Below are 26,074 nucleotides of genomic sequence, written 5' to 3'. Positions count from 1 at the left end.
ACAGTCCTGTACAACAACACCACTAACTATGACCGCAGTAATAAACATGTGTCTGATTTTAAGCATTTCTGACAATGTCAACAAAAACTGAACATTATACGCTTTGTACGGATATATGTTGTGTCAGGACTTTTTATTGGACTGCATCACATTATACAGGTGTGCCTAATGAAGTGGCCACTCACACTATCCAGAAAGTAACCAGTACTAATGTCTGTAGTAAACAGTATTTATACAATATTTCCCTTGACTGTGAATGTAGTTGAGTAGAAGTATAAAACCGCAGTTGATTGAGCTACTTAATAAAGTACAAGAACTTGATTAACCATAAGTACAGTACTTCAGTAAGTGCACTTGCCACCTCAGGTTAGCAGCAGAGACGCATAAGGAGTGCACGTTATGAAGCAAATAACAGAGCAAAAGAGAAAAAAAGGTTAACATCAAGTGGATGGCAGATACAGAGACAAAGCCGCAGAGAGCCCAGCAGCAGCATGTGATGTTCTGTTCCCTCAAAGGGAACTGATTAAGTAAGAGAGCTGAGCTGGTGGTCCCCTATACATTTATTATAGGCACGAATTCATGTACAGCCTCTCTGAAGCTGCTGCTCGTTCTACACAACCATCATTATACTGTAAAACTATGTGATGTTAACATTCTCCCGGCATTCAATCCTATTTTAGAGGCCTTTAAACATTTCTACCCTGAGGAAAAAAAAAAGGTTATTACAACAAAATGATCATGGAATCAAAGTAAGATGCAAAAATAATTGATTTTTTTCCCTGGTATGAAATGGGCAATGCAATATCAGGGAAGCATTATAGCGAACTGTTTAATAAACATAAACAATTATGGATGTGCGTGTGTTTTTTTTTTTCCTCATATGGAAAATCAGTCACAATCAGAATCTCAGATAAGATCCAATATTAAAGATGCGATTAGACAGCAGGCAAAGCCTTCATATTCTGTAATTGAATAAGTGTTGGTCTTGGGAGAATTGAAAGTGCGTGTGTGTGTTTGTGTGTGTGTGTGTGTGTGTGTGTGTGTGTAGGTGTGCATACAAAGCAGAAAAGTACAGAGTCTTTGAGAGCTTGATGGGACTAACGCATGACGAGATGTACTCTTTTTTAACATCTGCTGGTAAAGGCTTTTATTGCAGAGATGGTACTAATTTTAGTTTCTTGGGCAGGCCTGTCCTCAGCATAAGCGCTCTAATGGCACACTTACCTTTAAATTCACGATAGCCGGGCGCGTAGCTGCTGACTAGCTTTTAACAGTGTGGAGCGACTCTTCTTTGAAGAATGGAAGGTAGATGTCAAAGTAACCTTTCATGAACAAGGACTTTTTATTCCTCCTCTGTGGCAGCGAACACAATGCACAGCCTTTCAATAACTATTATGCTGCAACCTGAGCTTATCTAGGCACTTTACAGCCGACTACAGCAACCTAACCACCCCTAAGAGAATGTACTTTGCTGTGGCTCCAGCTACGTGCTGGTACTTCTCATACACACCATTAGAGACTTACTTCCCACATCAAGTTGGACTACATCACACACACAGGTTACCCATGAGGATCATTTAATATGGTCGTGTTTCTTTGAGAGTGTTTACAGTCTTTTAAATGCTTCCAATGCAGCACCTTTTAGCTCCTTTTAGGAAATATGCTTATTACTATTATTTCTATCTAAATTGTCTGTGAGATTGATGCCGTGAAGATAAACTGATGCACAGCTCGCACACTGGGGCGCTCCAATGTCTGCTCATTTATCACACCAAAGTGTCCTATCGTGCACCACTGCTCTTATTAAGACTAAAGTGACATTACACGGTGCCATCCTCAATGTAAACATGATGCAGTCACATGATTAAATCACGTGAGCCGAGTCTCTAATGTCACATGAAACATACAATGCATATCCAGAGCACGTGTACATCCATGCATACACATATAGGCTTGAAGCATGCATGTATACACACACACACACACACACACACACACACACACAATGTGCAGAATGATACCACTCTCACATCTGTCTGCTGAATATGAAGCTACAGCCAGCAGGCAGTTAGCTTAGCTTAGCACAAAGACTGGAAACAAGGGGAAACAGCTAGCCTGTGCCTGGCCATTTCTTGTTTGAGGAATTTTCAAATATCATCACTTGTTATGGGAGAATTGTGGTGACTGTGAGTGTCAGTGAACCGAATAAAATGATCTCGCTTCAGTAATACAGATTTCACACAGATAACACTGAGAAAATATTCACAGTGATGTGTTCGTTTTGCAGCGTAACTCACACTCCCACACCACCGAAACTACCATGTGTGAAAAATCTCACAGGAAATGGAAACCAGTCCTCTCTTGACCACTATCAGATCAAGGAGAATGTAAGGAAAAAACACATGTACCCAAATCTGTAATTGACTGAGCAGAGACGAACACTGCAGAGCGGAGCGGAGAGGCTCCAATGATCAAACAGGGGTCTAAATATAGGATGCTGCTGCATGATTTCTTCTGCTTGGGCAGGGAATAACCCAACCTCAGCTGAGCATGAGAGGAGAGATGAAAGGAAAGGAAAGGAAAGGAAAGGAAAGGAAAGGAAAGGAAAGGAAGATGAGAAGTCAGTATATGATCAAACGTGTGTGCGTGTGCGTGTGCGTGTGAGTGTGTGTGTGTGTAAGATGTAAGCTCAGTCACATGGCTGTGCATCCTTTCCCATCTATCACAACATAGGGCAGGGCCAGCAGCAGTAGTGTAATCTCTGTGGATCTGTGTATGAATGCTGGCTGCTTTACAATCTGTCCACCATCTCACTGTGCTGGTTACAACACTGCGGCCTCAGTGGAAAAGGACTAAAAGAAGCGGTCGGCCCATAAAAAGCATCAGGAATGGCTCTTCATCAGCCTCTGTCACAAGTGTACCAGAAGGAAGTATCATATCATCTCCACCAGACTTCATTCAGTCAGTTTTCCACTGTGGTCGATCACACTGCAGCTCTATTTTATTATTTGCTTATAATGTAAGAAAGTCAGACTGTTTAGCTCTAATAATGACATGCACATGGAGAAATACATAGTGGAAGAAATTATTAGGAAAATATTCATGGTAAATCCAAGTTATGAACCACTACGTAAACAATATGATACAGTTAAATCTTTGCTACCAGTCAGAATTATAACACAATATGCCAATAAGTCATGTTTGTACCAAATCTTATGGCAATGAAGTTATTCATTCTTTTCACTCAAAACTACGAATGTGAACACCATCGAAGAAAAGTCAGGAGATCAAAGTCATCAGGATACACAGTCTGGGAATCAGGAACGTGTGTTTAAAACGTCTGACAGTCGGTCCTCTGGATGCTGAAATATTTCACCCGGGACCGCAGTGGTGGACCAAACAAACGGCAGATTAACACTGATTAAACCACTATTTCTATTTTTGAACTATTTCATTATTCTGACTCACCATCACAATTTTTATTCCTATCATTCCTGACGTTTTATTAATTCTGCTCTTTCCTGCAGAAATGGGCAGGAAAATGAGAAGAAACTCTTCTCACATCAACACACGCTGCAGGATTTCTGAACCACATGAGATGTCTTGAGGTAAAGACGCTAACATTACACAGCTGGTGATGAGATTAACAGCAGTAATTTATATATTAGAACTAAATATGAAACTCTTGTGTGCACTATATAACTACAGCCCATGTTCAGTGGGGATTATTAGAGGGGGCTGCGGATAATACAGCATACTGGTCAAGTAGATCGTGGTTTGGTAGCAGCGTAGGCAGAATCAAAAAAGATAACGGGTTGATAGAGAAATGAAAATAAAAGCCAATATTCCTGTAGGGCCATGTTCTGTGTCTGTGGTTCTTAGTATGAATGAGAGTCGACCTTCTGGTAGTTAAGTACTTCTTTTTTTCTTTTTTATCTTTGGTAAGAAAGGTCTTAAAAAAGAAAACACAAGTATTGACTCAAAGGAAGAAAAGCAGTCTGGGAAGAGGACTTCAGATCCTTTACTTAAATTAAAGAATGTGAAAACAGTATTATCAACACTTGTTCTAGCCAAAGTACTAAAACTGTGACTGATTACAAGTCAACTGTTGAAACTGATGCATCAGTGTGTAAGGTAACATTTTATTGTTGTAGCTGTTAGGTAGTTCAATGTCCAGTTGTTGTATTTAGATTTTGAACTTTGTTTGCTCTTTTGTGAAAAAGGAATTCTTACCTTTGTGGCAGTTTTTTTTAGTGAAACCATCATCCATCCATTATCTATACCGCTTATTCTTAAGAGTTGCAGGGGGGCTGGAGCCAATAGCAGCTGAGTTTGGGCGAGAGGCAGGCTGCACCCTGGACTGGTCGCCAGTCAATCACAGGGCCGACACATAGAGACAGAGAACCGCTCACACTCACACCTACGGGCAATTTGGAGTCACCATTTAACCTGCATGCCTCTGGACTGTGGGAGGAAGCTGGAGTACCTGTGTGTGTGTGTGTGTGAGCGTGAGCGTAGTGACAATGCTTGGAGCAAATGCCAGTTTAAGATATCCTACAAACTTTATAACCTCTTTTCTTGGCTTCAAATTCAAAATGACATTTTTTCTGCATGTTATGTTTTTAATCAGTTTCACAACATTTAATATGTATAAAACTGAAATCCTAATATGCAAAGTAACAAACGTAACTAAAATAAATGAAATAAATATAGTGGATTAAAAAATACTATATCTCAAATGGCCCCAAAGTATCTCATGTGGTGGAAGAGAAACACTAAACGAAGGACGGACACACTGTAATATGAATATGAACAGAGGGTGACACCCTGTGGTCGGCTGTGGACTCCCACCTGTCGTGTCAGACTCCACCGACAGGAGGCAGTGTCCGTAAACGCACCAGTCTTTCCCCACAGACCTCCTCGCTTCTTCTTCTTCTTCTTCTCTGCCGCCTTCGACTTTCTTTCTCTTCCGGTTGTCGTCTGTTCGTGTGGCAGGTATTCAGTTTTCCCACCGAGGTGGACTTCAAAATCTAAAACAATCTTCATGTATTTTGCGTCCCCGCTCACAAATAACAGCTGATGTCGATAAATCACTTTACTGGGCACATTTCCACCGCGTTATGTTTTGGATGTGACCCCCATTAAAGGGTGAAAATCACACTTGAAAAGTGCTAACTCTGTCCGACCCCAAGCAGCAGCTAGCGCTCAGCAAGAAACTTCATTTTATCTGTTAGATTTGTCTATTTTTTTGGTCTAATGTGTATTTTATAAAGATACTTAGCTGCTGCTTCTTGACCACAAAGAAGTCCTGTAGCAAACACGTTTGTTTACTTTGTGCAAACCTTCCTCTGCTGCCGGCTAGTTATTGAAGCGTGCTAACGCTGTTTATGTTCTCTGTCTGTCTGTCTGTTCTCCAGATTAACCAAGTGTCGAAATGGCAAAGTCCAAGAACCACACAACCCACAACCAGTGTAAGTAGGACTGCAGGGATGAGAGACGTGTGGAGATCACTTGTTATTGATGAGAAGTTCAGTGTGCATGTCCAGCTGAAGCACTGGAAGTGAGTTCAGGTGAGGTCTGCAGAGTTGAACACTGGACAGTCATTGATGTGTCGTTTGTCCTCCTGTCTGAACAGCTCGTAAAGCCCACAGGAACGGCATCAAGAAGCCCACATCTCAGCGTTATGAGTCACTGAAGGGGGTAAGTACATTCACAGTCCTGTGCTTTAAGATGGAGTGTCTCCATGTACTAGTGTTTAGGTAAGCAGGGAGTTTGCGTTCATGATGGTCAACCTTCTGTGAGCGATCAGATTTCTCCTCTGCCCTCATCTTATTTTGAAATCATGGCCTTTTACATATATGCATGTAAATGGAAGCGATGGCTGATGGTGCAGAGAAGACAAACTTTGTCCCTTGAGCACAAATTTGTATGCAACAGTAGAACAGCACAATAAATGAACAGGAAATTGTTTCACATCAGGAGAAATCCTGCAGGGAAATCTGGTTTCTTTATTTCCTTCCTCGAGTGCAGAAACAGGTTTTCTCACAAACATGATTTTTAAGAAATCATTCACTGCACTGAGCCGACAGTATCCTTAATAAACTGTGGGTAAATGCACTGAGTGAGAGGCAAATCCTTCTTTCCATGTCTGTTGTTGTGGTTTGGGAGGCATAGGGGTAACGTAAAGCCTCGACTGGAGAATAATGCCAGTTACCATTTTTAGACTGGCGCTGACTAATTCTTTAAAGCTGCTGTTGGATCTCAAACTATCTTGTATCAAAAGAGAATTTGATCAGTGCCAGAATTAAAAATGCTGAACGTGCTGTTGAGGTTCCTGGTCTTGGTTGCTGTTTTCAGTATTTTCAGAAAATTGGAGTTTAGCTGATGGTGTCAGTTTCAACTGGTTGTCCTCAAAATGCAGTTTAGCTCAGCTGACACTGCAGCGTTGTTTCAATAAGTATGACTCCCCTTAAGATACTTTATTATAATATTATGAATTTAGTTGGAAGCAGATTTGATTTTGCTTTTACTTAAAGGAAGCCTTTCCTTCCCCGTGTAAATGATAATGACTTCTCCGGAAATGATGCTACTTGTACCATCAACGTTGTTACTGTTGAGACCAGTTTTAGGATGAATTGGTTCGAGGCAGGCTGCTGTACGTGTGGATAAAAGCATGTGGTACCTTGGCAAACGCTCTTCTGATTGGTTGTATAGGACAGGCACTAGTGAGTTAGTTCTTCAGTTAAACCAGATGTGCAGCTACGCTAACTTAACGCAGGCTAACTAGTCGTTTGACTTGCATTTTTTCCACCTTGAGCCCGTGCGTCTTTTACTTGATTGTGCTGGATGTTGTTAAATTAATTTGCTTTAAAAATGGATCGTCCCCTTTGCGTCCCACCTGCTCACTTCACTGTTTTCCTGTTTCCTCTCTCTGCTGCAGGTGGACCCTAAATTCCTGAGGAACATGCGCTTTGCTAAGAAGCACAACAGGAAGGGCATGAAGGCGGTGAAGAAGGCAGCTCAACAGAAATAAGCCGCCACCTCCATATCTGTCGGCGTTCCATGTTTCCACCATCCCAATAAAGCAATGCTTTGTTAACAAACCAATGCCAGATTTTTCCCTTTTATTGTAATTGCATCAGTTTCGTCATGTGGATTGCAATCACTTAATTGACTGGATTTGTTTCCCGTCACCACCCATCTGTTTTCTCCTTCATTTCCTGTCTGAACCCCTACTATCAAATCATTTAAAAAATTTAAAGGTTCTCATCTTAAATGATTAAGTGGGGTTGAGTTAATTGACTTTGAATTGATGGAGCTGGTTACTTACACCCAACTATATCTTAGCATAAAGGTTGATCAAAGGCCTACTCTGTGGTTTAGAAATATCAGCCTGTCTGACTTGGACAGCACCACATGAAGTACAAGATTTACCTGTGGTTATCTGAGAAATGCCTATTGCTCTAGGAGGGTGCTGTGAAGAGGGGGAGAGTACATTATAGTGTATATTTCCCATCATTAGCTACTCAGTCAATTCAACTTACTCACATGGTCTTATCCTAATGTTGCGTCTTACTAGCCAAATATTTGATTTAAGAAATTCATTTATTAATGTAGTTGTGTGGTCTGTCTCTGGGTTTCTGTTGAAGGCACTTACATTAATTACATACTTGGAGTACAGATCTACCTGTGATTCACCGACTCCATTGGTCCCACAAAAGGTGTTCACCTTCCTCATCAGGGTTACTGGGGTTATCTGTCACAGCATCTGATAGTCGTGCTTGAATAAACTCAGCTCATTGGTCATTCTCACCTGGGCAAAGATGGTAAGACATTCAGGACAGACTAAGAAAGAAGCAGGGGATGTCACCATGTAGAAAAATGGGATTTAAAAAACGGCCTTAGGAGAATACAAATCTATGTTTTGCTTCTTTCCTGGCAATATTCGTTACAATGTGGGACTATTAAGAACTAAGCGTAATTAAAGGTATGATTTAATATTGTATAAGCACATTTGTTCAAAAATGAAGACTAAAATTAAGTTAATTATTCCATAAATGAACAGGCACAATTTAAAAGCAAAAATACAGACAAGGCCTTATTTTTACTCTTTGCAGTGACACTGATGTAACTGTGCAAATGAAATAACTGAAATACTATTAGGGAAGAATTAGGGATAGTATTAAAACCACTGGGGTGGGGAAGGGGACTGAATCCTTTATTAAAAACAACCATATAATTCATATTTTAGTTTGACCCAGAAAATGAGACAAGGACAACTTGAGGACTTGTACACAGGAATAAGATTAAAACACACAAAATCCTGCAAAACAGGACAGTGAAATTAAAATATGTAAATTTGTAGATTTAAATACAAACACAAAATGGATGATAAATAGACTGTCTCTGGTATTGTGTATTTATGGAGAATTGTGAAATGTTTTCCTTTCTTTTACTTCATTGGTCATATATTAAATTTTGTACCTGCTGTTTTACTCTGCAGACTCCTCAGCTGACAGAGTGGTAGCTTAGCTTGCTACAACATCCCACATCAAAGTGTTTTTTTCCCTTTTAGTGAACAATAAATTCAACAAAGGTTGAAAATAGTATAACACATCCTCATGTTTCTGAGACATAAAAATCTAATATCTAAATCAATCAATAAAAGGAATAAAGGATATAAATATATAAAATTGTAAATTGTGAAAATAAACTGTAATAATGATGGTAATAATAATAATCTACATTATCAATCAAGTTAAATTAATTTAACACCTCTCAGCAGATATTTTTCAGATGTTTGATTCATACATTATCAGCGATTTGTAATGTAAACAAAATGTATTAAAACCGGTGTGGTTTTGATCAATGTGGCTCCTGCATGTAACACTTTGTCCTTATGAACGTCTGTCGTCACTTCCGCCCACACTGACTCCGGCTTGCATCATTTCTCGTCTCTCTGGGTGCCGGGGGCAGACAACATGTGAGTAAACCCCACGTCCATTCAAACTCGTTAATAAAGACATAAATGCTTGATAACAGCGCCGCTTCTCTGTACAGCTGCTGGTGTGAGTGAGCGGTCAAGCGCCTCCTTTAACTAACTTTACATCCGTTTAGCTACAAGCTAACTAACTGCAGCGTTCAGCGGCTAGCTTAGCATGCTAGCTAACAACAAGGAGGCGTCATTCCTGTGAAGTATCTGCTGTGGAAAAGTGACTTTTTGGACGGTATTAACTAGTTTGGGAAAAGTTTCTGTGGTCGCATATTCGACGTGGAAATAATATGATTGACAGGCTCGACTTTAGCATCTAAAATGTTAAAAGGGGCAGAATCCTCTGTTGACAAACTGTGGAGAATTGACAGGATTTGACAGGTTGGATATTAGTAAGATCCAGAAAAAGATCTGTGGGGGATGGGAGACAGATTAATGCTTACTTGCCGTCACACATAATTTAATAATTATGATTAATAATAATAATAAATAATAATTAACACTAATGATAATGATAAATACTTTCCTAATGCTCCTAACTGTTGCATTGTGGTCCAATGAATCTGTCAGAAAATGAGATTTAATTCATCTTAGTTCAGCTGTTTGTAAAAGAGCCAATAATGCATAATTAAATTGGTAATACTTATTGACTTGATAGGGAAAAAGAAAAGATTTGTCAAGTGATCTTTATGACTTTTACACCGTGAATTATACCCTGTCCTCCTCCTCCACAAGTCTGTTGAGATGCATTTTGTTTCCTGTGTTTTGTCAGACGCCATGGTGGAGCCAGTCCCCGAGTCCATCAACTTTCCCTCCGAGGAGGAGAAGATCCTGCACCTCTGGCAAGAAAAGGACTGTTTCCAGCAGTGTCTCAAACAGTCCAAGAACAGGCCCAAGTAAATCCACTGTTTCTGATTTTAGAATTACTAGATTACTTGGAAAAATATATTACCACTGAACACAGCTGAAGTTCACATTTCTTTGTCTGTCTAAAGTAAATTTGGCTGGTTGGTTACAGATATTTTTTTCGGTGAGAAACCATGGTGAATACTTAATAAGTGGTTTAGAACAGCAAGGTAGTCTTCTTGTTGTATTAATGCTGGCAATGGTTATGGATATGATCTTTGTGACTGTCTTGGCAGCTTTTGTGCTGCCAAGTAAAGAAGTTGCATTTCCTGGTTGACCAGTTGTACTTCTTTAAGAATTTGATCTTAGTGAGTGTGTTATCATATGTTTTAGCACAAACATTTAATGTTAAGTCACAAGAGAACTGTGTCAATTATTATAAAGTTAATTCACAATAAAGGGAAAATGGCTTTGAAAAAATAATTGAAAAGTTTGTGTCAACTTTGTGACATAAGGACTTCATAGTGAAAAAATACATAAAGATTTGAAATATCTGCTCATATCTGGTTAGCTTTATTAAAAAATGATTGCAGTAATTAAGAGGAACTTAAGTCAAAAGTAGACCTTTTATAGAGATAGAGATTTAGAAGGATGCACTTCATCTGGTACACACAGACAATGTGCTTGCCAGATATCAGATGCTGTTTTAATGTATGAAACAACCATGAATATACTCATAACAGAGCATAGTTAACGTTGGGTTTCTGTTATCTCACAAACTTGGATGAGAGGAAGTTGTTTTCAGACATCATAGTGATTTGGTTCGGTTATCCTGTGTGTGAAAATTCTTCCAAGCTCGATGACCAGATTCTTGAAAATATCTTGCTGCCCCATTTCCCCCACAGGTACACCTTCTATGATGGCCCTCCTTTTGCCACGGGTCTACCCCACTATGGGCACATCCTAGCTGGCACAATCAAGGATATTGTTACTCGCTTTGCCCACCAGAACGGCTTCCACGTGGACCGCCGCTTTGGCTGGGACTGCCACGGACTGCCCGTGGTAAGAATGCCACCCCAAGTGCTGTTAAAGGTCCCATATTCTGCTAATTTTCAGGTTAATTCTTGTCCTTGGATGTCCTTCTAGAATATCTTTACAGGGATTAATGTTAAAAAAAAAACACACACACATCACATTCATCATAGCAGACATGGATGCTGCAGCTGCTTCCAGCCTCTTTCTGCATGCTTTGTTTTAGAAGAACATAACATATTGCATACATTGCCCTTGCCTTCGACATCTTCATTTTACTGCAAGCTGGTATTGAAGGGTTAGAAGAGGCCATATGATCAACAGATCCCCTCATGACATCATAATGGGAGGTACACATTTTCAGAAAGATGGTCTTTCCTTAGAGTTTGATGGTCTCCACAATACCATACCACAAACACATGTTTATCGTGTAAAGACTTTAAGAAGTGCGTTTTGCATAATATGGGACTTTTAAGGGAAATTCTGCATAGCTTTTCAGAGTTGCCCATGATTGATTTGTCTCATGCTTTGTTTGTTTTTGTAGGAGTATGAGATTGATAAGACTTTGGGAATCAAAGGGCCTGAGGATGTGGCCAAGATGGGCATCGCTGAGTACAACAAGCAGTGCAGAAAAATTGTCATGAGATACTCCAACGAGTGGGAGGTGAGCACACAGTAAAGAATGATATCCTCATGCGAGAGAACATTGTAATCGTACTTGTTCGACCTGTTTTCTTCATGTATCAAACAAATAAAATGCAGATCTGACTTGGATCTGAGCATTGCTCTAAAACATAGTGACGCTACACCATAGGTATATCTCACAAATGCAACATGTGTGTTTTATTACATGGGAGGTGAATATATATAATATATTATATCTGGTAAGTTTAGCATCATTAAGACTGACCTAAAAATAATGCCCTGCTCCTAGACTTCAGTGAGGCGAATGGGAAGGTGGATTGACTTCAAGAACGACTACAAGACTCTCTACCCGTGGTTCATGGAGACTGTCTGGTACGAATGTTTCCATCCTAAATATAAATTTAGGCACTATTTGATATACTAATAGTACAAAGTAATTTTCATTAGAGATGGCTTTTGATTTAAAGTATCTACTACATTTAATTGTTTCATCAGCTTTTACTTGGTTTGCAGCCAGGCTTCACACTTTTAGGTCCCAGAAGTACATGGACAACGAATAACGACAATCTAGTCACATCACACAATCTAGACAAAAATCATTTTAAATGCAAACCAGAACCTGTTAATTCATGTCTCCAGCCTGTCCTCTTTACGTGTAGTTTGTCTCTTCTTCCTTCTTTTTATTCTTTCATGTGTTGCCTTCTCATTCAGGTGGGTGTTCAAACAACTGTACGACAAGGGTCTCGTTTACCGCGGTGTCAAAGTCATGCCTTTCTCCACTGCCTGCAACACCCCCCTGTCCAACTTTGAGTCCCACCAGAACTACAAGGTTGGCACAAATCACACGCCCCTCACACCTCCATTGGTCTAATGCAGCACCAGTGTCAGAACCTTCTGTTTAGACATGAATATTGAATTCACTTAATCTCGGTTTCATTTTTTTGTGTCCAGGACGTTCAAGACCCATCAGTGATTGTCAACTTCCCATTGGTTGACAGTGAGGATGTTGCTTTGATCGCCTGGACGACCACACCGTGGACACTGCCGAGCAACCTGGCCCTCTGTGTTAACCCGGAGTTTCTGTACGTCAAGGTCAAAGGTGAGAGACAAAGCTTGCCACAAGTGCTGTGTCCCAATTCCACATGCTAATCGTATGCAGTGTATGCTGCATACTAATCTTTATTGTGAACAGTTTTTGGGCTTACTATACAAGAAATCAACATACTTCACCATTTTATACTAAGAGGAGATTATATAACACTTGTAATGTATTATCTAATTAGATGCTGCTGCTATAGATGCACCAAAAAGAGAGGCTGCAAGATGTTTTTCCAACAACCAGTAGTTACTTGTTAGTTTTATTTTTGTTTTTGTTGCAGCTTGACTAGGTCCTCCTTTTCTATTGTGCAACAAATCAATAGTGCTCTCAAAGATCAAGTTTTTTTTTAACTATTGAGTGTTGTAAGTATATTCGGTTTGTCACTTTTCCAGTGCGAATATCCGACATATTTAAAACCTGCTCAGAGTGGTTGTGTAGTTTGGAGTTGGGAATTGGCTTGGGTTCTTGAAAATTAGGATTTGGTCAACCATGCAGTTATAAGCATTCACTGATGTATTAACAGAGACTGAATGCTGCTCTGCGGAGCCTGTTGGTCTGAAATGTTTTGTCAAAAAAGAATCTGGTCCCAGTGTTTTCCTGTGGTTAGAGCACTTTCAGATTATTGTCAAGAAATGCTAATATTGTGCTGCTGTCATCTGTACTTTCTTTGAGTCGTTGGTTAAAAAAAGGAAAAATCTTCTCAACATGACGCAAACATGTTTGTGTTGTGGCTTACTCGAATTATCAGGATTGGTAGTTTTGTTGAACAACATTGCTTAAATGGTAAAGCCCAGGGCCAAAGTTTTCTGTCTGAAAATCTTGTTTCCCTTGTGGGTTTAGTTGTCTGGACTGCAGTATTAGCTGATGGATGTTTTTATTCAGAAAGAACAAACAAGAACAAATTAACAGGAGGAGTGCTGCCTTGGCAATCTGCACCTGGAGGAAGGGATTTCTGTAGCATAATGTGTTGCTGGACTCTGTAGCCTTTGGCAATATGTTAGCTGATGAAATAAGACAAGGGACAGTCTGTGACTGGAAGTTTGTTTTTATCTACAGCTAGCTGGATGGGTCACATTCATGAGCAGTAACTTGATGCTAAGGCTGATAGTTTAGGCACGTAGACTCATTAAAAACATTATCTGTCCTCCAAGTGCAAACACACTCACCATCATAAAATGAGCCCATCAAACAAAAGGCCATTAAATAAAATTTTGTATCAGCTTTGCTAATGCTTTCTATAAACAGTTTGCTTCGTAACGGCATTATCTGTGTTCCAAACCTAGCCTTAGACCTGCCATCTCTCCTTAACCCACTGGTCGTTTAGTAAACAAAACACTAGACAACAAGCAAATTTAATTCTAAAGAAAAGTAAAGAAAACCCAAAGCAAATTAAATTATTAAGTTTATTATGTTTCCTTTAATTTCAAGAATGTTTAAATTGGGTCTTTTCAGATGTATTTGCACTTCAGGACCAGATTGGTGTCAGACACAACGTGTATCTACACTAAGTCACCAGTTTATTAGGTACATCTAGCTAAAGCTAATGCAATCAAATGCATCAGTCCTGCAATAAATCCTCCATTCATGAAGGTGATAATGTTCGATTTTAGTTTAAACTATTTTAGATGTTGATTAAACTTGATGGCCATTTTGGAAGCTGTAGTTTGTGGCATCATTAAATTGCACTGTTGTATACTGGGTTGATTGGCTGATTGCCAGAAAATTGATGGATGTTCTTAAATTGCTCTAAAAATATTTGCAGGTTTCTCAGCACCTGCCACTTTTCTCAGTTTCATATCATTATAAATGGTTAATACATTTTTTTGGCCTTTCAAATTAAGTTAAACCATTTTAAACCAAATCTTTGTATTTCTAAATCTCAGATGCTGAAGCATAAAACTTTTTTACAGACTAAATAGTTCATTTGAAAAAATTATCCACAAAGGAACGACTATCCAGGCCAGTATCCATAATTTCTTTGTTTATTGTAAACACATTTATCAACTAGATATTTAGTTTCCAGAACTGACAGATTTTTGGAAATATATGTAGAAGTCCCCCCCCCCTTACTTACTCTGATTGTACAGACAGGTAACATCCTCATTAGTTGTGCTACTTCAGAAAACATCGGCAGCATGTTGATGATTGCGCAGTAAGCTGTAAAAAGCTGACAGAAAGTGCTGTATTTTTTCCATAGACCACAGTGATGTTTATTGGCCTAATGAAGGAATAATCTTTATTTACACTGTGTATTTTACATCAGAACCATCTCTGACACATTGCAAACATTCACTAAAACAGTGTTGTCAAAGTGTTGCTTTTGTATTTTTTTGCCATTGAACAGCTATGCAAACTAATGTAGTATCGAGATGATGTGAAAATGGCTCCAGCAGTGGAAATGGTATTGCCAAATCTCTACTGCTGGAGGCATTTCTACCATTGTATGACATCCCAGTGAGCCGGCATGCACAACACCAGGACCCTCATTACTGAAGCAGCTAAATGTAATTCAACCATCGATACTTGTATTATTTGCTCCTGTGCTTTCCTATAGGCCTTTTTTTACATTTTTTTTTTTTTTTTTAATGGATGACTGTTTGACATATCACTGTTACTTAAACTGCCAATTTTGTTCATGCACACTAGTGTGTGGTTCAGTCCTGAGAAGTGTGGATGAACTGCAAATCAGGTCACTTAAAAAAAGTGTTGTCCTTGTTCAAATATATAAAAGAAATACTCCAGAGAGGTGGCTAATGTTTTTCTGCTTCCCTCCTGCTATAGTTTTTTGTTCCCTGTGAGAGAAACTGGTGGTTTTTTAAAAGGATGACCCAGATTCATAGCAGTTTGCCGTAGCCTGTCTGATCCTGCAGGGGGCACTGTTGACGCACAGTCTGTCATCCTATCTGCACCGCCTGTGCTGTGCTGCATGGGAGACCGCCTTGGAATACCAATGAATGTTTTTTCTTTTTTTTGTATCAGCTCAGTCTCTCTTTTTATCTCCCATCCGCTCTCTCTCTCTTCCTCCATATTCATCTAAATTTTTTTCCCCCTTGTTTTCTCATCGCTCTCTTTGCCTCCATAGCCACCTGTTTTTGTCCTTCGCTGTTCCTTATTTTCTCCAAGTCTGTCTCTTTTCACGTCTGTCTTTCTTCCCTCGCTGCCTTTGTCGCTGTTTGAGTTGAGGGCTGTCAGCAGCAGCAGCAGCAGGTCTGAGCTGTGCAGTCATTTGTCACACCACTGAGGGGAAGAAACATCTTTTATTGATGCTGCCCCTTCTCTCTCTTTTTGTGTCTCACTGTCACAGGCCATTTGGTTTTTGCCCTCTTCACAACTGTTGTCCCTGCTGTTCCCAACCTCTCCTTCCTTTTATTTCTCCTAAAATCCCCATTTGGCCAGTTTTTCAGGAGGGTTCACATTCCCAAAATGTCAGGCATTTATTCAACATGACGTGGCAACTTTTCAACAGCGTTGGATTTATTTAGCTCAGTTGCTGGTCGAGTGGTTGTACCCGCATGATGGGGTCCTTACCTGACCTTGACTTTATGGCTGACTATTGTTATGAAGCAGGACTTGACATTGAGGTTTAGCAGACTTTCATGCAGCAGAGCTATCATTAGACACCTGAATTATAACTATGCTTGATGAGTTCCTGTTGATCATACATGCAGTTCGATTCAGTAAACATAAATCATTTTGCAGGGACTATGTAAATGGCAGACTTCACAAAATGATGACTGAGAAATGTTAAGAAAATAATTTCTATTTTCATATCGATGGGAATATTCGTCCGCACTTGACTGAAGGTAAAATGATTGTGTGTCTGAGTAGCAAAACAGCTAAACAAACATTCAAGAAATATGATGTAGAAATAATGACAGTAAATAGACATAAGAAGAACATAAGAAGAAAGAGGTATTCAAATAAATAACAAACTCAAAAAACAAACTAAACATTAATTGGACTGTATCTAAGAAGTGGACACAGCCACTGTGACGCTGCACATTAGTTTATAAGACTGCTGTTATAAAGCCTTGAATCTGGTATTTTGGCCGTCACCATCTTAGTTCTGAGGGACCATAATTTATTAAATGAACAAAATGCTGTATTGAAAGAGACTTGAAACTAGTGAATGAGACCATAAACTCATCAAGTGTTTACTGAGGCAATAAATCAAGTGAGAAATATGCAAATTTTTTCATAGATTTCCATCAGACAACTTTTTGGAAACAGTCGTCCTCTACTGGCCATTAGAAAGAATCGAGGCTTAAGGCACTTCTGTCTTGGCTCGACTCGGAAGCTTCGTCTGCGTCTTTTATTCAGTCTATGACTCAGTCCTATTCATTTCTACAATTTCACATATTGTGAAGTTTATTTTTCAGACTTTAAATTCACATATTTCAGCTATTTGCAGCACAACCAGAATGTTTTGTAAAAAGCATGAAAACTGTGTTTGATTTTCATGAATTATCTCCGTCATGTCAGTGCTCTTTATTTTGTGTTGTTCATGTCGTTCTTCTTACTGTATGTGATGTGGCCTGCTTAGGCGTGAGCCTCCATAGAACAGCAGTAAAGGACACTAGTAACAGAAGGAGATTTGGTTTAATGATGAGTCTAGATTAATTGCAGACACAGGCTGTGTTAACCTCACTCGTCTAATGCATCCACGTGTGTTTTTCTGTTCATCTCTCAGATAACACCACAGATAAGACCTACATCATGATGGAGGCCAGGCTGGGAGCTCTGTTTAAGTCAGAGAGCGAGTACACTCTCCTGGACAAGTAAGGAACACAGAAAAGAAACCCCGGGCATCTTCTGAACCCGCACTTGTTTGTTAGCTTGTGGTCAGCTAGCAGAGAAATATCCTAGTAGGAAGTGTTTGGATTTACACGGCAAAACCTGTGTTCACATTTCCAAAGAATGGTTTAATTTATTAATTCAACCCCTATCCTCCTCCTCGCTGTCCTCATTTTAACACTGGTAGGCAGTTGTCTACAGCTTTGCATCTCTACTACTTCTCTACTTTATAATACGTTGAAATAAAATTTCATGCACTATAAGTGTAGTTCATAAAGGTTACAATGGCAAATCACCAAGTGATGAGTATAAAAACAATAATATTCTGTACTTGGAGCACTGAATTTTATTAACGTAATAACTTGGGAAAAAGTCAAGTGTCAAACTTGTGTTTCACATTTTCTGTGAGAGGATTTTCTCCTGAGTTATTACTTGTCTTCCAGAGTTAAGAGACAAGGTTAAAAATACTGACAGCAGAATTAGCAGATATGTATTTTCCCAGCTGTGTGTTGCTCTATGCAGCAAACCAAATTCACAATTTCCCAGTTCAGTGGGTGATTCTGGAGCAAAGGGAAAGTGCAGAATGGAGCAGGGGATTATGCGAGTTGAAATAAAGAAAAGGCATGATTCATACCCACTCATCCCATATATTGGACAAATTAACTGACAGTAATGAAGGCGTGTTGAAAAGTGTCTTAACTGGCAGGAGCTTCTTCTTCTACAAGGACAAATTCTCCGTACACAGGGTCAGAGATGTCCTTATTTTAATTTTAATTACAAAACAGTCTAATGTCCTTAGACTGTTAAAACATTCAGTTAAAACATTAACACATGCTCCAGATCATATCCTCTAAAACCTGTTCTATAGGATATAAAGAAATGGATTTTAAGAAGTCACCCATCCATCCCTAACAGAATTTACTCCATTGTAACAACATATTAAGGCACCTTTTTGATCAGTGTTTCCTTTTTTTTTTTAACTCTAGCGTGTGTGTTATCAGGAGTGTGTGTTATCAGGAGTTGTGGTTGTACAAGGTTCATCTATGCAGGGAAGGTGAATTATAGATATTGAAACAAGGACTTCAAGAGTGTTTTATGTGTTTTTAGATTTCCTGGCAAGACGCTGAAAGGGAAGAAATACAAGCCACTTTTCCAGTACTTTGCCAAGGTATGTAGACTGTGCTCTTGTTCCTGATTGTTTTGCAATTTTACGGACTCTTTGTCTCAAAATGAAGACAGACCTATGTCTCACTTAAATCACCTGTCTGACCACAAATTGCCATCTCAGCTTATGTTCACTAAAATCTGTCTTTAAATCTCTCTCTCTCACTATCTGTTGCTCTATTTATTTTGCTCCCACACCACTTGCCTTGCTTCATCTAATTCTCCTTGTCCTCTTTTCACTTCAGTGTGGGGAGAGAGGAGCGTTCCAGGTGGTGACGGATAACTACGTCAAGGAGGAAGAGGGCACAGGAGTGGTCCACCAGGCACCTTATTTTGGAGCTGTGAGTGTGGCCTTTCACTGTCTTCCTGCTCCGTCTTAACAGTGAGAAAAGGGTGAAATAAAGATTCAGTACACAATCAGTTAATAGACTATTGATTCAAAAACTGTAGTTTACTAAAAGTACACATAAGAAAACTGCCAGCAGAAGTGGGAAATTGGCACAAACTAAGTGTTGTAAGAATATTTGCTGTGATGAATTTTCAGACCGCTCAGATCCTAATGAGAAGTGGATATATTCTTCATTTAGCAGGCATAAGCCTGGTAGTCAGGGCTAGAACCATGCCTACTAAGATGAGACGGGGAGTATATAAAACCTATATTGTACATCAAGCTCTCACAAAATCTAGACTTGCACAGGTGCAGTATAGTGTACCGTGGTGGATGATAACATTAAGGGGGGCAACAGTTGCTCCTTTGTTCTGTGTTCAGCCCTCACCATCGATCCTGCTCCCTTCTGTCACTGTCACAGGACTCCACCTGCCTCTGTCGGCCTCACTACACCCACAGTCCTCCTTTTAATTATAATGTACTTCACTTCCTTGAGTGATGTGGAAAAGAGAAGTTGAGAAATGTACTTTTGTAACATTATTGAAATGTTGCGTGCAGCAAACTTCAGTCCAGTGCAGCAGAGGCTCATATGGAGCACGCTCTGGAGTAAAACAAGGTCATCTTCGTCAGCATTGTAACCATAGATGGCTTTGCTGCCATCCTATGGTAAAAACAGTTAATCCAGAATGACATAGTCGTTCATGTTCTCATGTCAACATGTTTTCCCTTTTGCCTGCCTTTTCTGTAATTGCGTTGCTTTGAGTGCCTCTAGCCACTGCAAGTGTACTCGAATGATCACGTGCATACATTGCTGTATGTATCTTTTAACAAGAGGATGTTGTGCTAAACGTCACCGTGAACCAGATTTGTTCATGACCCTATTTGAGAAAACCATTTAGTTCCATCATATTGTCTGTAAATGTAGACCACTATCTTACACCTGGCCATTTGAAATACTTTCAACCTCTCTTGGGTGTTATGTTTCTTTGTGCGCTCACTTTACATTGATTTGTCTGCTTATTGAAGAGAATTTTATGGAATATTTGTATGTCATGTTACAGTATTGGTGTATTTGTACAGTTTAGATGCCAGCGTTACAGCACTATCAGAGGTATTGGGTCATTGCTAATAGGTTAGATGTCCTTGTCAAGGGCAGATGGATGCCCCTGTGGCTGTAGCCAGCTGTGGATACACTCTCTGTCTTAGCTCTGCCTTGTGCACTCTCTTATTTCATTGGAGCTCGGTCTCTATGGGGCTGTGAAGTAAACTCTTCACATCAACATCTCACCCACATTTGCATTCAAATGTTAGATTTTTTTTTTTACTTTGGTACCTTAGTTACCTAAACACTTAGTTATTTAGTAACACATTCACATTGACTAGTTGGTAAAAGTCTGAAACACAAATGCTTTTGCTCTGAAGATGGTGAAGATACAGTGAGAAGAAATACTTTGTAGTAAAACTCCATTTTTCAAATTTTACTGTTGTTATGACTAGATGTGAAATGACCCTGTGAGCCATCCATCTTGGATCTTGACAGGGTGTTTGAATACAAAATGCATTTGCAGCCGGACAGTACTCGGATCTTTCATGCATAGCTGTCACATACCGGCAGTGCTTGTTTCGACAGTGCAAGAAGTATTCAGCACAAGGAATTTGATATGGAGTCATAACATATCTTTAAACTAGTGAAACTGGGTGCCAAATGGGTTAGGTAATTACTTATTTTCATTTACAGTTTGAACTATTCAGAGAATATTATTGAAACAAATGACATGAACTTGGGGAAAAAAATGGGTCATCGTATCAAGATATTGTCTTAATTAATTCCAAACACATTTTCAAGAAGTAGTTGTAGGCTACAACGCATGACTTTGTCATGTTAGGACTGTAAGTAACAATAATTTTCATTATTGATTAATCTGATGATTATTTTCTCTATTAATCAATGAATTGATAACAAACAGTTCCAATCCTAGGGGGATTACATTTTCTATTATAAAAGACAAAGAGATCAAGTAAAGTAATCATATATGAGTTGTACATATTTTTAGCTGTGAACGACTGCAATGAGGAATGAATATAGATTGGATAATAAAAATGCCTTCACTCACTAAACCCTTTGAACTGTTTATTTTTCTGTCTGTAGGATGATTACAGGGTGTGCACGGAATTCGACATCATCCAGAGGGACCAGGCTCCGATCTGCCCCGTGGACGCCTCGGGCTGCTTCACTTCAGAGGTCACAGACTTTGCTGGACAGTATGTCAAAGTGAGTGACACACAAGACATTTACATGTAGATTAGGTTTACATTTCAGGCATTCTACCTCTGGTGAGAGCCACTGGTATGATTAAGGGGGACACACTCCCCAGTGGTATTGATAGCTGGTTTAATTCAGCATATCATTTCCTGTATTCTCGACACCCAATCTCCTGTATGTAAGACTTGTTCGTTGACGTGGAGAGAGTTAAGGGAATCCACGTCAGAGCACTTTCACAAAGTTGTGAGGGAAAAGCTGCTGCCAAAGCATATTGTCTCTGTTTACCAGTGCACTAAGTGCCCTCTTCCTCCCTGTCACACCCAACTTCATTACCATCCTCAGTAGATAGTGAGTGAAAAATAACAGTCATACATGATCTGATCACTATTTCACATCCTGCTGCAAAGGCCAGGGAGTGGATTTGACCCTGCTGGCCACTAACAGTACAGCGTTAGCTAATAAAGAGCATGCAGCTACAGTTCACTGAAAGTCTGACATAATCCACTTTTGAAATATGTTAAAACCAAGCGTGAGTTTCTAGGCTGTCTGAGACATTCTTTATTGCTGCATAAAAACTCCGAGATGATCTGAGGGAGCGTCACTCGCAACGCAGGCCACACAAAGAGAGAGAATTGAGAGAGCAGCTGTTCCTCTGTAAACTAAAAAGCAAGCCCAGTCTTTTACACAACATGAGAGCTGCATCTTACACCCAGAAGAGCCTTCAGGTTAGCGGCAGAGTAAGGGTCCAGAGCCCGTCGCCTTCCCGCTGCCGTGGATCCTCATATGACAGCCGTGGACGCTCGGGTTATCGCGGCACTGCCATCGAAATGGGCACAGAGATACACCAGCACCATGCCAACGAGAAAGAGGAGATGCAGGAACTCAACGTCAAGTTTGCAGGATACATTGAGAAGGTCCAGACACTCGAGCAGAGAAATGCTGCTCTTCAGGCTGAGCTGGCTGCACTGCAGAGCCGCTACAAGGGAGGCCCCACAGGCATCGGAGAAGAATATGAGCTCAAGTTTAAAGAGGTGCGGGAGCTGATTGAGACCCTGACTAATGAGAAGGCAGCAGCCGATATCGAGCGAGGCTACATCGAAGAAGAGGTGGAAGTGTGGAAACTAAAGATGGAGGAGGAGCTGGCACTAAAAGAAGAGGCAGAAATGATCCTGAGGGAGTTTCGCCAGGATGTTGACAATGCCACACTGCAGAAGGCTGAGCTGGAGAAGCGTATAGAGCAACTGGTGGCCGAGATAGAGTTCCTCAAGAAGCTGCATGATGAAGAGGTGGCTGACCTAATGAAGCAGATCGAGGACTCAAAGATTACCGCAGAGCTGGATGGCGATCGGCCCGACCTCGCTGCTTATCTGCGCAACATGCGCGCAGAGATAGAATCTGTTGCTGCCCGCAATGTCCAGGAAGCTGAGAAGTGGTACAAGAGCAAGTTTGACACCCTGAAGGAGCACGCTGGCAAACACGAGGTGCAAATGAAGACCATGAAAGACGAGATCACGACCTTCCACAACCAAGTGACGGACCTGCAGAACCAGATTGATGGGCTGAGGGCTCGCAACGCGGCCTTAGAGCAGCAGCTGGAGGACATGGAGATGTCCCACATGGATAAAGTGGGGAGCCTCGAGGGTGTCATTGCTCAATTGGAGGCGCAGCTCTGCGAAACCAAACTGGAGATGACCAAGTATCTCCAAGACTACCAGGAACTGCTGCACATTAAGCTCAAGCTGGATGCGGAGATCGCCACCTACAGGAAGCTGCTGGAAGGAGAGGAGCATAGGCTTGGAATTTCCAAAGATGTCTAAATATCCAGGATGAGAGGAGCCACAGGTAGCGATAGAGGAAATCAGCAGAGCATCGTTAAGTGGAAAGATCAGCTGATTCTACTAAAAAAGAATTCTTCCCTATTTTTCCCATTCCCTTCCTATTTTACCCTCCTTACTCCAAGCACTGGGTATGGTTTGAAATGTTTTTGTACCAGTGCTAATTCGAAGTAGTGTCAGCACAGATGCCAAAATGATTTCTTTTTGGAACCATACTTTATAATAAATAAATACACAATGTACTATTAAATGTAAGATGCCTACATAGAATATTCAAACATTTTGATTGAATAAAAAACATTGGTTCAGATTAGAAAGTAATTCATCAAAAAAAACCACAATTACAGATCTGATCAAATATTTGATGCCAGCTTTCTCTACTCAACAGTTTTGGATACTCTGTGCTACAGACACATTTTGCTCAGTACCAAAGAAGTACTGAGGTTTGATGCCCAGCACTACCGACCTTTTTTATCCCCATTGTCCTTACGCCTATGCTTCCAATATCTGCTTATTTCCCTCAGAGTCCTGTCCTCTCCCTTTATCCTGTCACCTCCAGTACCCCTGTTGTTGTTTTATGGCAGCCCTCGGGTCTCCTTCTTCATACCCTTTTCCTTTACTCCTTTTCCTACAACACTGTCAAATTCACCTTCCCTTTTCATCCTGCCAAATTCACCCTTAGTGCTACATCTTTGCCGCCACTGCTTCTCTTGATCCAACTTTAGGATCCCACCTTGTTCACAAAAAACACTTGTGTTCTGCTGTAAATGTGTCACTAAACCCAGACAAAGCAGAAGAAATATTGTTAGTGTTACATCTGGTTTTTACACGGCCCCCTGATTATCCAAATGTTTTGATTAGACACAACCATTGACCATGTACACGAATGATGACCAACTGTTACTTAATAAAGATTGAAGTGAGTGCATATCAAATAATGCATTGATCATTTTCCTTTCTCCTGTGAGTTTCCTGTTGTTCTCTTTAATGATATGCCTCTTCTTGTGTAGAGGCTTGTGTCTTCTTGTGTCCATCTGCTCCCTGTCCATCTTGATATGTTTCCTTACCCTCTTTTTTTTTTTTTTTTACAAAACAGTTCTGTTCTACAAAACAGGAAATGTGCTAAAAAACAGTTCTTCCTACTGTCAGGCCCAGTAAATTACAATCATTTTAGTGTTTTAGTTTTTATTTTATTGTGCCACTAAGGAATAAAATAGCTGCTTTAGGTCACTGTTTTCCACAGCAGGCAGGCTGATAGTGATGTTCAGATTATTACACAATAGAAAAAATGAACAATGTTTTTGTTCATTCTGCTTTGTGATGAAGAGATTCTAAGAGAGTCACAGTTATGTGTGAGTAATAGAGTAACATATCGACTAACCCTTGTAATATTCAATTGGCCAGGTGGTGAAATGGGTTTATTCTGTCAATGAGTTGCAGGCAAAGTTCCAGTGAATCTCCACATCACAGGTGTACTTTCATGTTTTAATGAGCTTGGGTCAGGGCATAACAAAATGTACTCCTGGCTGAGAAAGAAAACCCTCTCTCTACAAAGAGGTCACGACCAGCAGTCTGCCAAACACCTTGCTGAAAAGTCATATTTATGAGCTTCCTGTGAATTGCTCTGTGAGCGTGGTTAGAGGGAGATGAAATAGTGTGTGGTACGGCTCAGAGCTGATTGCATATGAGATTGTTTGCCGTAAACAATTAGCTGTATGACAAAACGGACCGTCTCTCCCTACCTGATTAATGATATTTATCATAGCTGTGTGAGCAGCTTGTGACCTTGGCGCTGAATTAAACTTTTCTTTCTTAAAGGGAAGCATAAAGCCATGGTGTGTTCAAGGATCCAGAGAAAAGTTTTCCAGGTGGTAAAGGAATGGTTGGATAAATGTTTTGCCGTAACCGCAGTCATAGCTGAGGGAACACACTGCTGGAGATGCATGCTGCACCAAAAATAATAATAGAAAAAAAAAAAAAAAAAAAGGTTAAAAAAGAAATGCTGGTTAAGAATTATTACTATAGATTTCTATTGTAGGATATGCATAGTGAACCAGAGGTCTGTACTGAAAATTATGAAGATCCACATATTCTAACTAGTAGTAATAAACTAAATAGTAGTAAAAAGGAAGTAATAATAGTAAAGCTAATAGTACAGATGGAGTTGGGATGCAAATGAGTCTCATGATTATGTGGCAGATTAGCCACATTAAAATTCACTTTGTTCAATTCCACTTTTATGTTTAAAATCCATACTTTTAAATTCCTTATTTTTTTATATATGGACATAAATAACAAGCTTTAGATTGATTTCCTCCAGTGGTTTAACTTTGCACCTGCAGCAGTGATGCACAGGTGTACTCCAGGGTGTGTCGGTACACTGTGACATCACACATGCACACCACACCCAACCATGTGGAAACTTAAACTGCAGAGGACAGTGAAACACTGTCTCTTCAGCCTGGCATTAAGACACTCGTTCAAGCTGTATTTTGTAAATCATGTCTATTGTTTTGGTGTTCTTTTATAGGATGCTGACAAGAATATCATCAAGTGGCTGAAGGAGAAGGGTCGCCTCGTCAATGCCAGCAGTTTCAAACATAGTTACCCCTTCTGCTGGAGGTGAGATGTGTACAAACACTGCAAAACCTCTGTTACCTCTGTGCCATGTTGGCGTGACTCCGTCCAGCTATCAGCTTCACTTTGAGGCCCTCAACTGTGGACCCTTACAACAATGGTTATTGATTAACCCCACCTGCTGAGGATCAGTATTAGAGGTCACAGATGTTGGACCAGTACCAATTAAATACTATATTCTCTACTTAAGTGCAGGCAGCCTTATTTAGTGGTAGAAGACGAGCATCAGTGCAGGACGTTAATAGAGGTTTTGTGGTTTCTGCACAGAATCAATTCACAAAGCCAATGTCAGTGTGGTGACACACACACACACACACAACCTCTCAAGGTCCTACATAACCACTTTGTAACTAACAGACACACACACACACACACATAC

General features: G+C 40.1%; 3 protein-coding genes across 4 annotated transcripts in view; all 3 read left to right on the top strand.

Moving 5' to 3' along the window:
- Window positions 1-4,953: 4,953 nt before the first annotated feature.
- Window positions 4,954-7,107, top strand: rpl29 (ribosomal protein L29). Of its 2 annotated transcripts, XM_070846456.1 has the most exons (4): window positions 4,954-4,995; window positions 5,418-5,471; window positions 5,636-5,700; window positions 6,941-7,107. In XM_070846456.1, exons 2-4 carry the CDS (start codon window positions 5,435-5,437, stop codon window positions 7,031-7,033), a joined length of 195 nt encoding a protein of 64 aa, XP_070702557.1. In that variant the 5' UTR covers window positions 4,954-4,995; window positions 5,418-5,434; the 3' UTR covers window positions 7,034-7,107. The 2 variants fall into 2 exon arrangements, with proteins under 2 accessions (XP_070702557.1, XP_070702549.1); XM_070846448.1 differs by lacking the exon at window positions 4,954-4,995 and having other exon boundaries at window positions 5,379-5,471.
- Window positions 7,108-8,934: 1,827 nt separating this feature from the next.
- iars1 (isoleucyl-tRNA synthetase 1) overlaps window positions 8,935-26,074 on the top strand; it is a 51,381-nt gene continuing 34,241 nt past the window's right edge. The window contains exons 1-12 of the mRNA XM_070840575.1: window positions 8,935-8,983; window positions 9,765-9,888; window positions 10,744-10,900; window positions 11,415-11,534; window positions 11,805-11,887; window positions 12,227-12,344; window positions 12,467-12,614; window positions 17,305-17,392; window positions 18,516-18,576; window positions 18,818-18,913; window positions 21,110-21,232; window positions 25,589-25,680. Coding sequence (XP_070696676.1) covers window positions 9,770-9,888; window positions 10,744-10,900; window positions 11,415-11,534; window positions 11,805-11,887; window positions 12,227-12,344; window positions 12,467-12,614; window positions 17,305-17,392; window positions 18,516-18,576; window positions 18,818-18,913; window positions 21,110-21,232; window positions 25,589-25,680 — 1,205 coding nt within the window. The 5' untranslated portion in view covers window positions 8,935-8,983; window positions 9,765-9,769. The remainder of the gene's footprint in view (window positions 8,984-9,764; window positions 9,889-10,743; window positions 10,901-11,414; window positions 11,535-11,804; window positions 11,888-12,226; window positions 12,345-12,466; window positions 12,615-17,304; window positions 17,393-18,515; window positions 18,577-18,817; window positions 18,914-21,109; window positions 21,233-25,588; window positions 25,681-26,074) is intronic.
- Window positions 21,913-23,040, top strand: LOC139219414 (vimentin-like). Its single transcript, XM_070851260.1, has one exon. It carries the CDS (start codon window positions 21,913-21,915, stop codon window positions 23,038-23,040), a length of 1,128 nt encoding a protein of 375 aa, XP_070707361.1.

This window comes from Pempheris klunzingeri, chromosome 2, assembly GCF_042242105.1.
Source record: "Pempheris klunzingeri isolate RE-2024b chromosome 2, fPemKlu1.hap1, whole genome shotgun sequence".
Classification (NCBI taxonomy): domain Eukaryota; kingdom Metazoa; phylum Chordata; class Actinopteri; order Acropomatiformes; family Pempheridae; genus Pempheris; species Pempheris klunzingeri.
Note: the sequence above shows the minus strand (reverse complement) of the source record. Positions and strands in the feature narration are given on the sequence as shown.

Bases quoted from the DNA above. Each gene is read 5' to 3' on its own strand.
- rpl29 (XM_070846456.1), top strand. From the start codon at position 5,435: ATGGCAAAGTCCAAGAACCACACAACCCACAACCAGT. The intron at 5,472-5,635 runs GTAAGTAGGACT...CTGTCTGAACAG, and splicing joins CCACACAACCCACAACCAGT to CTCGTAAAGCCCACAGGAAC. The intron at 5,701-6,940 runs GTAAGTACATTC...TCTCTGCTGCAG, and splicing joins GTTATGAGTCACTGAAGGGG to GTGGACCCTAAATTCCTGAG.
- LOC139219414 (XM_070851260.1), top strand. From the start codon at position 21,913: ATGAGAGCTGCATCTTACACCCAGAAGAGCCTTCAGGTTAGCGGCAGA.